This window comes from Lontra canadensis, unplaced genomic scaffold (genome assembly GCF_010015895.1).
Source record: "Lontra canadensis isolate GAN:19392208 unplaced genomic scaffold, GSC_riverotter_1.0 scaffold41, whole genome shotgun sequence".
NCBI lineage: Eukaryota > Metazoa > Chordata > Mammalia > Carnivora > Mustelidae > Lontra > Lontra canadensis.
The window spans coordinates 12670382-12684898 of NW_022631035.1; the positions used below are offsets into that span (position 1 = coordinate 12670382).

At 50.9% G+C, this 14517-nt stretch overlaps 1 protein-coding gene across 2 annotated transcripts in view; it reads left to right on the top strand.

The window, feature by feature from the left end:
* The window catches only part of PRKCA (protein kinase C alpha), a 383972-nt gene that overhangs the window by 290207 nt on the left and 79248 nt on the right, over positions 1-14517 (top strand). For both annotated transcript variants that reach the window (XM_032870794.1, XM_032870795.1), the window contains exons 6-8: positions 11016-11172; positions 12266-12400; positions 12656-12752. In XM_032870794.1, the coding sequence (XP_032726685.1) occupies positions 11016-11172; positions 12266-12400; positions 12656-12752 (389 nt within the window). The remainder of the gene's footprint in view (positions 1-11015; positions 11173-12265; positions 12401-12655; positions 12753-14517) is intronic.

Sequence of the window (14517 nt, forward strand, 5' to 3'; positions counted from 1 at the left end):
CTTGGGGCCTGCTGGGTTTTTCCTTGTCTGAGAGTCCCTCCAAATGGACACTTTTTGTACTGCAACCAGAAAATACGTGCGAGCATTCCTGTCTTGCTTTAGCTTTTCAGCCAAAGAACAAGAACCCATTGGGTCCTCGTGGGTGTTGCCTTGCCCTCTGCTGACCCTGGGGCGGGGTTGTGGGGGGTGAGGGGAGACACCCAGTAGGATAAGATCCACCCCTGCCTGCAAGTTGCTCTCGGTCTGTAAAGATGAAACTCGGTGGCCTGGGCTGGCTGCAGAGTGGAAGGTCCCAGAAGATGAGTCTTGTGCCAAGATAGTGGCCCATAGCCCCAGTGTGGATGGAGGTGTGTGTTCCAGGGGCCCAGGGATGGGGCAGCAGGAGCCCAGAAGCACGGGGGAAGGGTGGCGTGGAGGTTCGTGTACTTAGCGAATAGTTACCGAGGGCAAACCAGGTGCTAGACAAGGCAGGAGAGGGTTAAAATGACTAGGAGCAAAGACAGTGGCCTCACTGGTGTGGAATGGGTCTTTTTGGGTTATACAAGTACTAGATGTACTCGGGTGGGTGGTAGGGTGGTTAGTTAACCAGTTAGAACCCATAACTAGCTCCTGAGTCCTGCCACTAGGCACAAAGGGGATATGCGCCAGAGGATAGAGCGTCTCTAAAATTTGGATAGAAATATTAAAAGAAATGATACAGAATACGGGCTAGCAGCCTCGTTTTCTGTATTGGGAGCTTCAAAAATTCAACATCACGCAATGATTGAAAATCTGTCAGTTCCATTTTGTCGGTAGAAGAATGGGACGTTTTATCTCTCCCGGCTCAGCAATTTTGTTGACTCAGTCTGATGAGTGGTGACACGAGGGGCTGCCCCCCATGATCAGCTCCCATCGAGCCTATCCAATCTTGGCTGCTGACTTTCAAGTTTCCTCCTCCCGCCAAACTGAGCTCAAACTGCCTGACCAGTGGGGACCCAGGAATCTGCACCCACGTTCCAGCCGGTGGAGAAGCGTGTGGCAGCTGTAGCGGCCGTGACCTTGGACGGACCACCTGACCCACACTCCCCTCTAAGAGTAGCTCCCAGCCAGTTTTCATCCCCATTGCCAGTGCCTCTCCCAGTTCCCCGACCTCTTCCAAATCCCCGGCCAGTGCAGGAATCCACCAAGAGAAATGCTGCTGTCCCGTGCACGTAAGTTCTGGAAGTGTGTGGAGACAGGAGGGAGATCCCTCAGTCCTTGGAGAAAAGGCCTTTAAGGCATGAAGTGGTCCTCCACCCAGGCCCATGGGTGCCCTACGCTCGTCATAAAAACTGTCATGGCACCAATGGGGTTTATGGCTTCAAGAGAATAAAGATTGTCTAGCCCAAGTTGGACCCGTCTGTCACTCAGTGAAAAGTCATGCACAGCAGGAACATGACTTGGGAGACACTCCCCTCCGAGGCTACCTCGGTCCCTTGCTCTTTGGTGATCCTTCTTGGCCGGCCTGATGCGACCCGTGCTGGCTCCCCACTGTCACCTGGGACACGCCACACCTGTGCCATGGCCTCTCTCAGAGGCTCCAGCTCCGATTCCCTGAGCTCAGAACCTTGCCTACTGTTAGACAGCTTGGCCACCCCCAAAACATCTCGTGGGAGGGGCATTTGCTAAGTCCTGTTCCGGAAGCAAGCTGTCACCCCACCAGCTTCCCTTCAAGATTTGCCAAGCCATTCTGGCTGCTGGTGCAGAACTGGCTTGTAGCGACGTGAGGAGACTGGCAGCTTCTCCGACACGGTTTTCTCCTTGTAACGTCGTCAGAAGAGGCCCCAAGTGAAGGCAAAAACAAGCCTGGAGAACAGGGTGTTCTTCCTGGTAATGTAACCAGGGAAGTGTAATCTAGAGGAAACCTCAGGACTTGGTGATGTGGAACATCATTCTGAGCTGGCGGGGTGAGGGTTTGTCCCCCCTTTTCTACCCGATCCAGCCCATCTGGCCCTTAAAGTGCTCCTGAACTGAGCACCGAGGCTGTTGTCAGGAGGGTGACTCACCTCGACAGGCCCTTAGCTACAGCTGGGTTAACCAAGGAGAGGAATCTCTCCCATGCCAGGCTGTCCTTTAACAGGCAGGCTTCTCTGCGTCCCACATTCCTCTAAAATTCCGATTTCCCAGCAGCTGTTGCACAAAGAATGGCCCCACTGATGTTTTATCATGCTCCCTGTTTGCACTTGGTCCCAGGGAGGAGCCGGGGTGTGGAACAGGCTGGAGGGGCGTGACCAAGGTGGGGCTGGCCATTTGCTGCCCGTCATGGTCCGATCAGAGGCCCCGGGCAGGAGGCTATGAGTCAGGTTTGTCTAGGAGGGCAGACGACTGTGCTAGAAAAGCTCCTGTGCCTGGGGGGAAAGAAAGCAAGTCCGCCTAAGAGATGATGGCTCCCAGAGGTTCTGCAGAGCAGTGGACGGAGGCCAGTCTAGTTCCTGATAGAAGACACACCCTCTCCTCTGCTCCAGCCTAGGCCCCCGCCCAAGCTGTAGGACAAAATCAGAGCTGAAGACCTCACATTAAAGCAGATGGAAGGAAGGAAGAAGAGAAGGGAAGGAAGGAAGCAGAGTCTTTACCAGGAAGTAGAGGCTCGATTTCCATGTCACGTTCTCCCCAGCCTATTGTGCGGGTGGTGAGACAGTCTGTTGGCTCTGCATCAGGGATCAGTAAATTATGGCTCGAGGGCCAGAAGTGGCCCTCAGCCTGCGGTTTTTAAATGAAGTTTCATTGGAACACGCGGTGATCATTATTCTATGTGTTGTCTCTGGCTCCTTTTGCTCTGTACCCACAGGCTACAGTAGTGGGGATGGAGGCTTTGTGGCCTGCAGAGCCCTGAGTATTTACGATCTGTGCCTTTTACAAAAGTTTGTTCCCCTGCTCTACACTGACCACTGCACCTGAATGCAGAGGCCGCCTGGGAAGGACCGAGTGGAGGGCAATGCTCAGGCCCCAGAGTCAGGACTCCTTTGCACTCTTTTCTTTTTCTTTCTTTCTTTTTTTTTTTTTTTAAGATTTATTCATTTATTTGAGAGAGAGAGAGAGAGAGAGCACGCAGTGGGGAGGGGCAGAGGGAGAGGGACAGAGAGAGAGTCTTAACCAGACTCTGTGCTGAGCAGGGAGCCTTGATCCCAGGACCCTGAGATCATGACCTGAGCCAAATCCAAAAGTCGGACGTCTGACTGCACCACCCAGACACCCCTCCTTTGCACTCTTGCCTCCCTCATTTACTAAATGCCTGACCTTGAACAAGTTATTTAACAACCCAGTGCCTCAGTTTCCTCATCTGGAAAATGGGCATCTGAGTCATTATTTCACAGGGGTGTTGTAAAGCTTACATGAGCAGGTATCATGAGAAACATGGAAATCTGTCAATAAACCTATTTTCATTGAGATATAATTCACACGCTGTAAAATTCAGCATTTTAAAGTATCCAATTCAGAGGTTTTCAGCATCTTTACAGGATTGTGCAAACATCCCCACTAATTCTAGATCGTTTTCATCATCCCAGCAAAAGCTCCTAAATGGTACCTTTCTATGCTGGGCTGGATATGCAAAGACATGCAAAGACATCAGGTCCCAACCACCAACATAGTCTCTACACGTAAGCTTCTTTAGAAAAGGGGGCCTTTGTAGATGTGACGTAGCACAGAATCCTGAGATGGGGAGACGATTCTGAATGAATGGGGGAGGAGGAGATCATTCTATCCACAGGTGATCATATCTTTCTAAGAAGTTGGGGGTCTTCAGGTTCTCTGGAGGATGATGCTATGGCTGTCTAATAATACATCAGAATTCTCCAGGTTTGTTTGAAGATACCATTCATGGATTTGGGGAGCTCCCGTTGCTCTGTTTGCCCGATACTAAATGACACCAGCTTCCTCGGACCCCAAGCTCTAACCCCCGTTCATTGTCTGCACTCGCCTGTCCCCCAACATTTTTGCACTCCCATTTCTTTCGCTGTTGGTAACTTCACACAAAGAAGAGTTTGTATGGTTTCGTTTTAGTAGTGTCAGAAAATGTAATTTTTTGTTTCTGCATGATGAGAGGTAGGATTAGAGAATTTTGTTTACTCTTGTTTTTTGCTGTGGAGCCAGGGTGGAGGTCAGGGGAAGGGCCACAGGGTCAGCACACGCTGAACAATCCTGGCTTTTTCAGCAAGCCTTTGTTTGGAGCCTTTGTCCTTGTTGTTGGCCTGTGAAGCAGAAGCCATGAACAAGGATGCTTGCAGAGAGCGGGGAAGGGCACTAAAAATAGAGAATTATTTTCTAAAGCAGAACACATTATTTGAATTGTCCTTGAATGTGGAGGCACTCGACTTTTTTGTGCACCGCTGAACAATGTTCCCATACAGATTTGAACTCTGACGGGCAGGGTTACTACGGGTCAGTGAAGACAAGTCCGGTCTGCGGGCAAAGGGGTTACAGCGGGGTCCGCAACGAAGCTTTTCGTGTGTTTCGTGCGTGAATCCTTCAGAGCCTCCGCAAGCTCGGGGCCTAGCCAGAGTGCCCTAAGGCAGCCTCAGAGTGAGGTTGAGGATCTACAGGGAGGCAGGGAGGAGGTGGGGAGGATACAGTGGATGACTTCAGCCGTGTGGGCCCTGATCTAGCTTTTATGTTAGGTGGCGAGCTCTGGGTGTTTATTGTTATACTCCATAACTTATGCCGCATACATCCCCTCGGTCGGGAGACCTTCTGGGCCATTCTCTGAATGGATCAAGGATTGCACTGATTTTTTCTTTTTCTTTCTTTCTTTCCTTCTTTCTTTCTTTCTTTCTTTCTTTCTTTTTTTTTTTTAAATCCCAAGCTATTTTAGAACAATTAGGAACTGACTGTTGAACTCTGGCCTAACCCTGAGGTCTGGAAATTCCAGTACTGTACGAACTAGCCTTTTAACATACCAGATTTCTTTACTCTGAGGAAAGTACGCTGCCTCCCCACCCCGCCCGCCCCAGACCAGACAGGAGGCCTGGATGACGATGATAAAGATAGCAAACACATATCAATATGATCATTAGTAATGGCGGCAAATGCTTCCGTAACACTCTGTCGGTTCCAGAACACCTTTGAAAACAGGCTGATGAGTGCGCTAACTTGTGTGAGGTCACACAGCTGAAAAGTGGTGGAACAAGGATCCGAACCCAGTGGCCCACGCGGTCAGCTGCTGTGTTCGACTGGCCCCTTGAGAAGACGTCGGCCACCACCTGCGGGTCTGCCCAAGCAGAGTGAGCCTGACCGTCACTGTGTGTCCTCAGACACACACCAGACCGTCGCCGGACTGCCAGTCTTTGTGGGGATGGCTCGCCTCTCCCTGAGAAAGCAAGGCGATCAGTGCTACTATTCCCCATCCAGCAGGCCTGGGGCAAAATCCCTGGCTTCAGGCCTCTGTTGGCTGTGCCGTCCACCAGAAGGCACCTCTGCTGTGCACCCCCCAGGCTGGGTAAGGCGGCCTCTGGGCTCTGGGTGAGCCAGCTCTCACGCCTGGACGCTTCCTCAGACCCTCATGTCCCGGGCTTGCCTCGCCCCCGCTGTCAGGTGTCTCTGAGGCACTGGGGAGGTGTTCTTCAGTCTTCCTCGTCTTATTCGAATGGACTTTGTCCAGGAATCATACCTTATATAACCGGGAAATTACATAACCTTTAACCCAGGCTGGTTTCTCTTCGTGCTGGGCTTGGCTGCCGATCCTTCCCGAAGCCACGCCTCAAGCCAAAAGATGGTCACCTAACTCCGTGTTCTGTGTCTCTAGTAAAGGTCTGGAATTCCAGAACAGACTTTGATTCTAAAACGGCTGCCACCACGGCCAGACATATTTCTTGAGCGGGCCTGTTGTCCTCACGGAGGCTGCAGGGCTTCTGTGACTGTCCCCCGCGTGCCTTCCGTGAGGCTCGGGGCCCGCGGGGCTTCATGCCGGGCAGCGGGGTGGGCAGGGGCTGTGTGGTGCTCCCCCGCTGTCCCCGCTGTGTTTAGAGACCATCGGCCTCTCTGAACTCGAGCCGACATCATAGGGCTTTTCCCCAAAGGAGTTCCATCGCAAGAGTTTACACAGCAGCCGAGGTTTCTCCTGTCTTAAGTCTCTGGGTCCGAACAGTGTGGCCCTCGCAGAAGATGGGAGACAGTGAGCTGTGGGACCCGTGCCAGGTCTGTTCTCAGACCCGCGGTGCAATGGTCACCTTCCTCTGTGCCTCCGACTTGGCCCAGGCTTCCCACATGCAGGGCAGGAGCCGGCAGGCGAGGACCCCACTCCTCCAAGTCTTCCTGCGGGTCCTGAGCTGACGTTAGAAAGCGTTAAATGACATGGTGAGAAAGATACTCTCTTCCCAGTTTTCCTTCATTGGTTGTAAGGTGGAGAGAGGGACTCCATGGGGGTCCGGAATGTCCTTAACCCTCGGCCTGCTTTGGTGTCCCCTTTGTGGTGAAGAACCGGCCTCAAGCAAGTGTGTGGGCTGGAAGGAAAGACCTGTTAGATGCTCATCGTCTCTATTTTTATGGTTCCTTTCTCCTTGGAGTAGACCATGGTTTGCTCCTTGGTTTTCCATTTATCAGAGGGACACATTTCCTTTTATTTTTTTAAATTACGTTTCAGGATACTAGAATTCATTGTTTATGCACCATACCCAGTGCTCCATGCAATCCGTGCCCTCCTTAATACCCACCACCAGGCTGGCCTAACCTCCCAACCCCCGCCCCTTCAAAACCCTCAGGTTGTTTTTCAGAGTCCATAGTCTCTCATGGTTCATCTCCCCCTCTGATTTCCCTCAACTCCCTTCTCCTCTCTATCTCCCCATGTCCTCCATGTTATTTCTTATGCTCCACAAATAAGTGAAACCATATAATTGACTCTCTCCACTTGACTTATTTTCTCACATTTCCTTTTTATTTTTTTTTAAGATTTCATTTATTTATTTGACAGTGATCACAAGTAGGCAGAGAGGCAGACAGAGAGAGAGAGAGGGAAGTAGGCTCCCCGCTGAGCAGAGAGCCCAATGCGGGGCTTGATCCCAGGACCCTGAGATCATGACCTGAGCTGAAGGCAGAGGCTTTAACCCACTGAGCCACCCAGCCACCCAACATTTCCTTTTTAAATGTTGAGTGTCAGGGACGCCTAGGTGGCTCAGTCAGTTGAGCGTCTGATAGATTTCAGCTCCGGTCATGATCTCAGGGTCGTGGGATCGAGCCCCACATCGGGCTGACACTGGGTGCAGGGTCTGCTTGGGACCCTCTCACTCTGCCCTTTCTGTCTCTCAAAGAAATTTTTAAAAACCCACATAAATGTTGAGTGTTAAAAAGTGAGTGAATTTTGGGGTGGGGGTGGTGTGAATAACGTCCTGAGTTCTTAAGAGATGCCAGTGAGGCAGGGGGAAGGACCACACTTCGAGAACGACGGCCAGTTGCACGGGATGGCACGGGTCCTGTACTCCACACCTGAGAGGCTTCGAAGATGCTTGTGCCTGGGCCTCCGCCTGGACCGATGACATCAGACCCCGTGGGGGTACAGACTTCCTACCAACCCTCCGTCTGATCGAGTTCTCTCCCCTCTCCTGCCTCTCGCCCTTCCCATCTACTACCCCACTGGTCGGGCTCTTCTTTTCTCTGCCTGAGCTTCCCTGCACTCCCCCTGTTAGTGACGCCCTCCAGGACTGCGGCTCAGGTTAATGACCCCGCCGGCCCCACGCGGCTACAACCATGTTAGAAAATTTCCGCGCCATGCTGGTCTTCACGGCATCCGCTTGCCGACTTGTAGGCTGTCCAGTTTCTGAGCATCTCAGCCTGCACGGTTGTTCTCTCTGCCAGCAGCTTGTAGCAACGACAGTGAGAATATCCATTACTGGGCTCTCAGTGTGTGCTACCCCTGTCCTCTCACTTTACATGAATGAGCTTACAGAATCCTCCCAGGGAGGTACCATTTTGCAGAGGCAGAAACCGAGGGACCGGGCGGTTACGGTTCTTGCACCAGGGTTTTGGCACCAGGAGTGACAGAGCAGGAATTCAGGCGCAGGCAGCCTGGCCCCAGAGCCCACGATCTGAGCGGATGGGGGCCCCCAAGTCCGCCGCGCCCTGGCATGTGATGAGTCCGTCCTCATTGGGCAGGCTGTTCTCGGCTGCAGTGGGAAATTGAAATTTGGATCCACTGTCTACTTCAATGACATTTGGAATTGATAACTCTTTTTATTTTCCACTTCAATCATTATTGCTCCGTAGGAAGCCCACAGCTTTAAATCCCATCAAGACTGTAACTCATCACCATTCAGAAGAGATCAGCCTTAAATGATGTTGTGTGTGCTGGCTGTCAGGACCAGAAATTGAAGATGAAAAAGCCAGCACCCGTAATCATGCTGTAACTGGCAACACTCTTGGCGGTCCTTTCTGCTTCCCCGTTAGTTTATCTGGGCTATAGCCTCCGTGGTAGACATTCCAGGCTTTTGCTGCCTTTGACAAAGGATCTGATTCTCATTCCAGGGCTTAATTGGAAAGAGACCTTTGGCCGCTTCCCATTCCTCGTGGGAGCCCTCTATTTTTATGCTTAAACTTTTCATCTTTTGTGGTACTTGGGTTGCTGTTTTAGGAGACTGGATCTTCTGCATTGTACTGGAAAACCTTCTGCATGAGCTTGAGGGAATTCTCAGGCAGCCGGGTCCCTGGGAGACCTCCTACTCCCTCCAAAGATTTTGACATTGTGGGCAGTGGGGGACTCTGCAGAGTAAGACTCACGTGGTGGCATCATATTCCCCCTCCATTTTCCATTCCACTCACTGTCTAAAGCACGTTCTGCACAATTATTTCATTTGCTTCCCCCAGCGATCCTGTGTCACCGGGAATGAGCCCCTCTTCCCTTTTCTAAGGGAAGAAACAGAGGCTCCGGAACTTACGTTTCCCATTCTTGGGAGTACGTGAGGGGGGCAGGATTAGAAAGCAGGTGTGCTGACCTGCAAAGCCCATGCATGCTTGCTTGTGTTCTACCCTCTCCCAGTTGGATGAGGTTAGATATTATGCGGGGAAAAAGTCCTTGGAAAGCTTAAGTAACTATGAGGAACAGAGCCGTGGCTTCTCCATGGCTAGTTGATGTAAGCCAGCCCAGTCCCCACTCAGACATTTGGATACGGTTCTGTCACCCGCCTGCACTAAGGCTTCCAGACAAGGAGGGTGTAAGGCCATTCGCCAGCAGGTGTGGAGACTCCATGTGTCCCCAGGATGTAACGGGTAATGCTGGTCTGTTGACTTCTCTTAGGACAATGTCCAGGGACCCAGTATCTTTCACATCCTTCCATCCCCTCCTCTGTCTCTGGCCACTGCCAACCGCAGCACCTCCTAAGGACGTCATTTCACAATCACTCTAAACTGATTATCTCTACTGATAGGCTTGAGGAGTGTTTCCCCAACTCCCCCATGCATCAGAGTCAGGCTTGGTAACACAGACCATGGCAGCCGCCCTTAGAGTTCGGACTCAGTCAGTGTGGTGCCGATGCTGCTGGTCCAGGGGCTATACTGGGAGAACCGTTAGATGTGTACTCATGGTGTCTGGCTAATTAGGGACCCGGATGTTGGGAAGCATCAGCCATGTTGGGGAAGATGCCATCGGAAGATGGTGAGGAAGACATTTGGGGTAGGCAGGCTCAGGCTTTTGTCCCTTCTTATCCTGGTGGTAGATAATGACCTATCTCATTTCCATGCAGTGGTGTCACCCTCTTCCACAGAGGCAACAAGCCCCTGTTGGCTGCATCTCTGAGCGTTGAAGCGGCCCTTCCTCCTCCTCATTTTGGATTCCTATCTGAGTGCGTCTCGGTCTAGGGTGTGCGTTGGAATCATCTGGGGGTCTGGTTAAAGTGAGAATTCCGAGTTTGTAATTTTGGGGTGGGGCCTGTGATTCCCCATGTTGATGAGTGCAGAGCTGATGTTCCAGGTGCCGCTGGTCTGGGGACACGTGTGCACGTTGTAGAACAGGGTCGAGCACAGCGGTGGGATATATTCTGTATTACAGCTGTACCTGCTGATGGCTCTTGCTCCTGCGGCACATGGGGTTGCCTGGGGAGCTTTTAAGGACGTGAGCCACGCCCCTCAGAGGTTCTCATTCAGTTGTGGGTCCTGTACATTTTTTTTTTAGATTTATTGATTCATTTGAGAGAGGGAGAGCAGGGGGAGGGGCAGAGGGAGAGAGAGTCACAAGCAGGCTCCCCGCCGAGAGCAGAGCCCCACGCAGAGTTCCATCTCACGACCTTGAGTTCATGACCTGAGGCAAAACCAAGAGTCGGACACTTAACAGACTGTACCACCCAGCTGCCCCATGAGCACTAGGATTTTTTTTTTAAGATTTTATTTATTTATTTGTCTGAGAGAGAGAGAGAGCGTGCACACAAGCAGGGGGAGGGAGAAGCAGGCTCCCCACTGAGTGAGGAGCCCAATGCGGGACTCAATCCCAGGACCCTGGGACCACGACCTGAGCCGAAGGCGGACACTTAACCAACTGAGCCACCCAGGCATCCCAGCACTGGGATTTTTAAACCCCCTCCTGAGAGACTCCAATGTACAGCCAGAGTGGAAGTCACTGGCCCTTTCAAAGAAAAGAGATGGATCCTTTCAGAAGCCCCAGGGATGCAGTGCCTTGGACTAGGCTGGCTGGTTGCTGGGAGGGCAGGTGGGGTGGGGGGCACACAACCAGTTCTGGAGAAGGGCTGCAAGCAGCACCCGGGGTTCCTATTTCCAGATTCTGTTGTGGCAGCTTTGGGGAGGGACCCAGGCTTTGGCATTTCTAATCTGAGGTGTCCAGGCCGACGCTATGTCTCAAGGCTTGACCACAGGGCCCACGTGGTGCCCGTTATCTGGGCAGCAATGACAGCAGGCAGCTTTTCTCATATCGAAGATCAGAGGCTTTGGGTCCTCACCTCCTCTCCCTTTAAACATCATCTTGATGTCTCTGTCGTCCAGCTTGGTCTTGACACAGGCCACTGGGCAACCCAGGTCAGTTCTCTTTTTATAACATTTGATCTTCTTTCCTTTTCTCTTCACAGTACGCGATGCAAAAAATCTAATTCCTATGGATCCAAATGGGCTTTCAGATCCTTATGTGAAGCTGAAACTTATTCCTGATCCCAAGAATGAAAGCAAACAGAAAACCAAAACTATACGCTCCACATTAAACCCCCAGTGGAATGAGTCTTTTACATTGTAAGTTTTGTCTTCTCTTCCCGGTCGAATTCCCTCCCCACACATCACAAACCTGCCCACCTCCCCATGAGAGATAATGAGGCAGGCCTGTTGTAAATGTCTTTAAACATCACTTCATTCCTCAGACTTCCTCAGACCACTGCTAAGATGTTGCTATTGTCACCTGTTTTGGTGGATGGTAACCAAGTATCCAGTGCAGGCCCCAAATTATTACCAATACCTACTGTGTACAAAAAATGGCATTTATGTTGAAGATGATGTCAAAATGTATAAAGGATGTCCCACTTCTTGGTGGACTTGAGTTCTTTTGAGCATTATAGGAGAAGGAAGGTAAAAATGTGAATAATAATTTGTAAAACAAGGAATACAGGAGTCACATGCTGTTGCCCCCAAAATGGGAAGATCATCCTCACCTTTAAACAGAGAGGACTTCCTGGAGGAGGTGACATTTAAAATGGGGTTTAAAGGAGTGCCAGGATTTCAGAGGTAGAGAGGGTAGAAAAGATAGCAGGAAGGAGGCCATGGGAGGGGTGGGAGTGGCAGAAAATCCCCGGGAGTAAGAAGGCACTACCTATGGCTGAGCACAAGCCAGTGGTCCTCCTTGCAGACAAGAACACGGGAAGTGGTTTCTCTGGGTGACCAGAAAGATAGTTCTTTTGTAGAGAACAGATATTGGCAAGTTTAGAAGAGGGCCGGTTAGTAAATACTTTGGACTTTCTGGGTCATACTGTCTGTGTTGCAGCCACACAACTCTGCCATTCTGGAATCAAAGCAGTCATAGACCATATGTAAACAAAATCCCATGGCTGTGTTCCCGTGAAACTTTATTTATAAAAACAAGCGGCGGGCCAGATTTGGCCTGTGGGTGTTGGTTTGCCAACCGCTAGTCTAGAGCTTTGGCTCCTGGGGGCTGGTACTCTGTTGGCAGTGGGGAGCCCCAGGAAGTGAATTGAATATACTATTGGTTTTTTTAATCTCGGACTGCTATCATGACCTTGGGGTTTGGCTCCCAGGAAACCATGGTCTACATAACCGTGTGTGTGTGTGTGTGTCGTCTGTGTGTGTGCGCCCACACGCTGTCTCTCTTTTGTAGCAAATTAAAACCTTCGGATAAAGACCGGCGACTGTCTGTAGAAATCTGGGACTGGGATCGAACAACAAGGAATGATTTCATGGGCTCCCTTTCCTTTGGCGTCTCGGAGCTGATGAAGATGCCGGCCAGCGGATGGTAAGGCTGCCCAAGGTTGAATATGTACGTGTCAACCAGAGGTTAATAGTCTCGAAAACGTTAGCGCCCTTGGCAATTCAGCAGACAAGCCGGCGTCCATCCAAAATGACCATTGACTGTGAGGTTATCTGGCTATAGTGTCCCCACTGGACCCATTTCAGAAACAGCCCGTCCAGAGGTTGCAGGAGTGAGTTGCTGTATCTGTGGTACAATCCCAGCATTCCTAACTCCCCTCCCCCTCCGTGTCCCCCAAAGGTACAAGCTGCTTAACCAGGAGGAAGGTGAGTACTACAATGTGCCCATTCCAGAAGGGGATGAAGAAGGCAACGTGGAGCTCAGGCAGAAGTTCGAGGTGAGAACGTCAGCGAAATTTCTGGAACCGCCTTTCCTTTGGGAAGCTTGGTCTCGGGCTGGGCCTGAGTCTTGTGGTCACATGTGCCGGAGGACAGAATCTAAGTGTTCCCCTTCCCCTTTATTTAAAAACAGAAGTGCTGCACAATTCCCTACCTTTGCAAGCTGTGTTAACATGCTAGGCCTATGATCGTGGTGCGAACAGGGACTAGAGCCATCCCAGAAATAAGCCTGGTTGGTTTCTGCATAAGAAATTGGCTGGCACGTCAGCGGGGAGACAGGCCACGTTCCAAGTGCGGTATTCTCATTAGAAAGAAGAGCTGCGCTTCTCCAAATGGCAGGAGGACATTTTAGCATTAACTCGGGAGGTGGTTTGGGTGTAATTAAGCTCTCGGGCTGGCATCTTCATTTCTGCTCCAGATCTGGAGAAAAGGCCAGCTCTCTCTCTCCTTCCCATCGAGTGTCGGTGTTTGCCTTCCATCCCAGATTCCTCTGTCTTCTTTCTCCCTCCGCCTCTGCCCTCCCTACCTCCCTCGTTGTCTTCACTCTGTCCATGCTTGTCTCTGCTCACCAGACTCTTTTCTCCGAGCATTTGCCTTATGGTCCAGGTCACCGTTTTTCATTTTTTTCTGTTTCTCTAATCACCTGCATTTTGGCTGCTCGAGGGATTGATATGGTAGCCATCACAGTCTGTGTACCGGTTAGTCTTTTTGGAATCTTTCTCTTCCTTGGGCGAATTAGGATTCGCAGGAATTCCCATCCCCTAAAGAAACAGGTGTACACACACACGCACGTGCACACACACGCACGTGCACAGAGATACTGAACTGCGGCTGAAATGTCGACACTAATGAGATTCCTGTGGTTTTTCCTCTCTCTGTTGTTTCTCTCTCCGAAATGAAGGTTTGTCCCAAAGAAACATACAGATCATATCAAGGTGGAATGAATTCTTAAGGCTGTAAAGCATAAAAACGTTCAAAGTGCCTTTTGGCAGGCTGATACTTGGTGGAAGTGGATGTTGATGGCAAATGCTTAAGGTCAGGGCTGTGAGCCTGGGTGCCCCGGGGAGCATAAATGAGTCACAGATAATGTAACTAAATGGCAGTGAGCAGCAGGCCTCAGGACGGTGACAGCGGGGTGGGGACCGGGGGCCACCACTGCTCCTTGGTGCCAGTTGGTTATTGCCATGCCCAGAGGAGGGTCCTGTGCCGCCAGATCTCCTGGTTCTTCGAGAGAAGCCAAAAGCCAATTTTTTTTTAATCTGACATCTTCCAACTCCCTTTAATATTGGCAGCTAATTAAAACTCAGAGCTTGGTATAGGACAAACACTCTATTGCTGTAGACACAGGTCAATTGCCAGTAGAAATCATCTGGCAATCTCTGTTCCTAAAAAAAAAAAACCAAGAGAAAATAAATGCATTTATGTATAAAGTGAAGTTCTTTCCAAAGGGGCCTGGTAGTATTTAGGGCATTCAAGTGCAAAGATGTGTAAAGGCCTGGGGTACCTTCCAGTGTCGACATCCAACATCCAGCAAGGCTGTTTCTCTCCTTATTTTTTCCTTCACTTCCTCCCTTGTCTATGCCCACCTCCCCCTCAAAGCTCAGGACAGGAGCCCCACCCCTGACGTCACACCACTTCTGTGAAGGATGACCCTTTCCAGAGCATTTTGGGACCCCAAGTTCCAGCATTATTCCCATGTCCCAGGCAGGAGAGATTGCCTAGAAGCTAAACAGAGTCTCGCTGAATTTCCTGCCATAGTTGTAG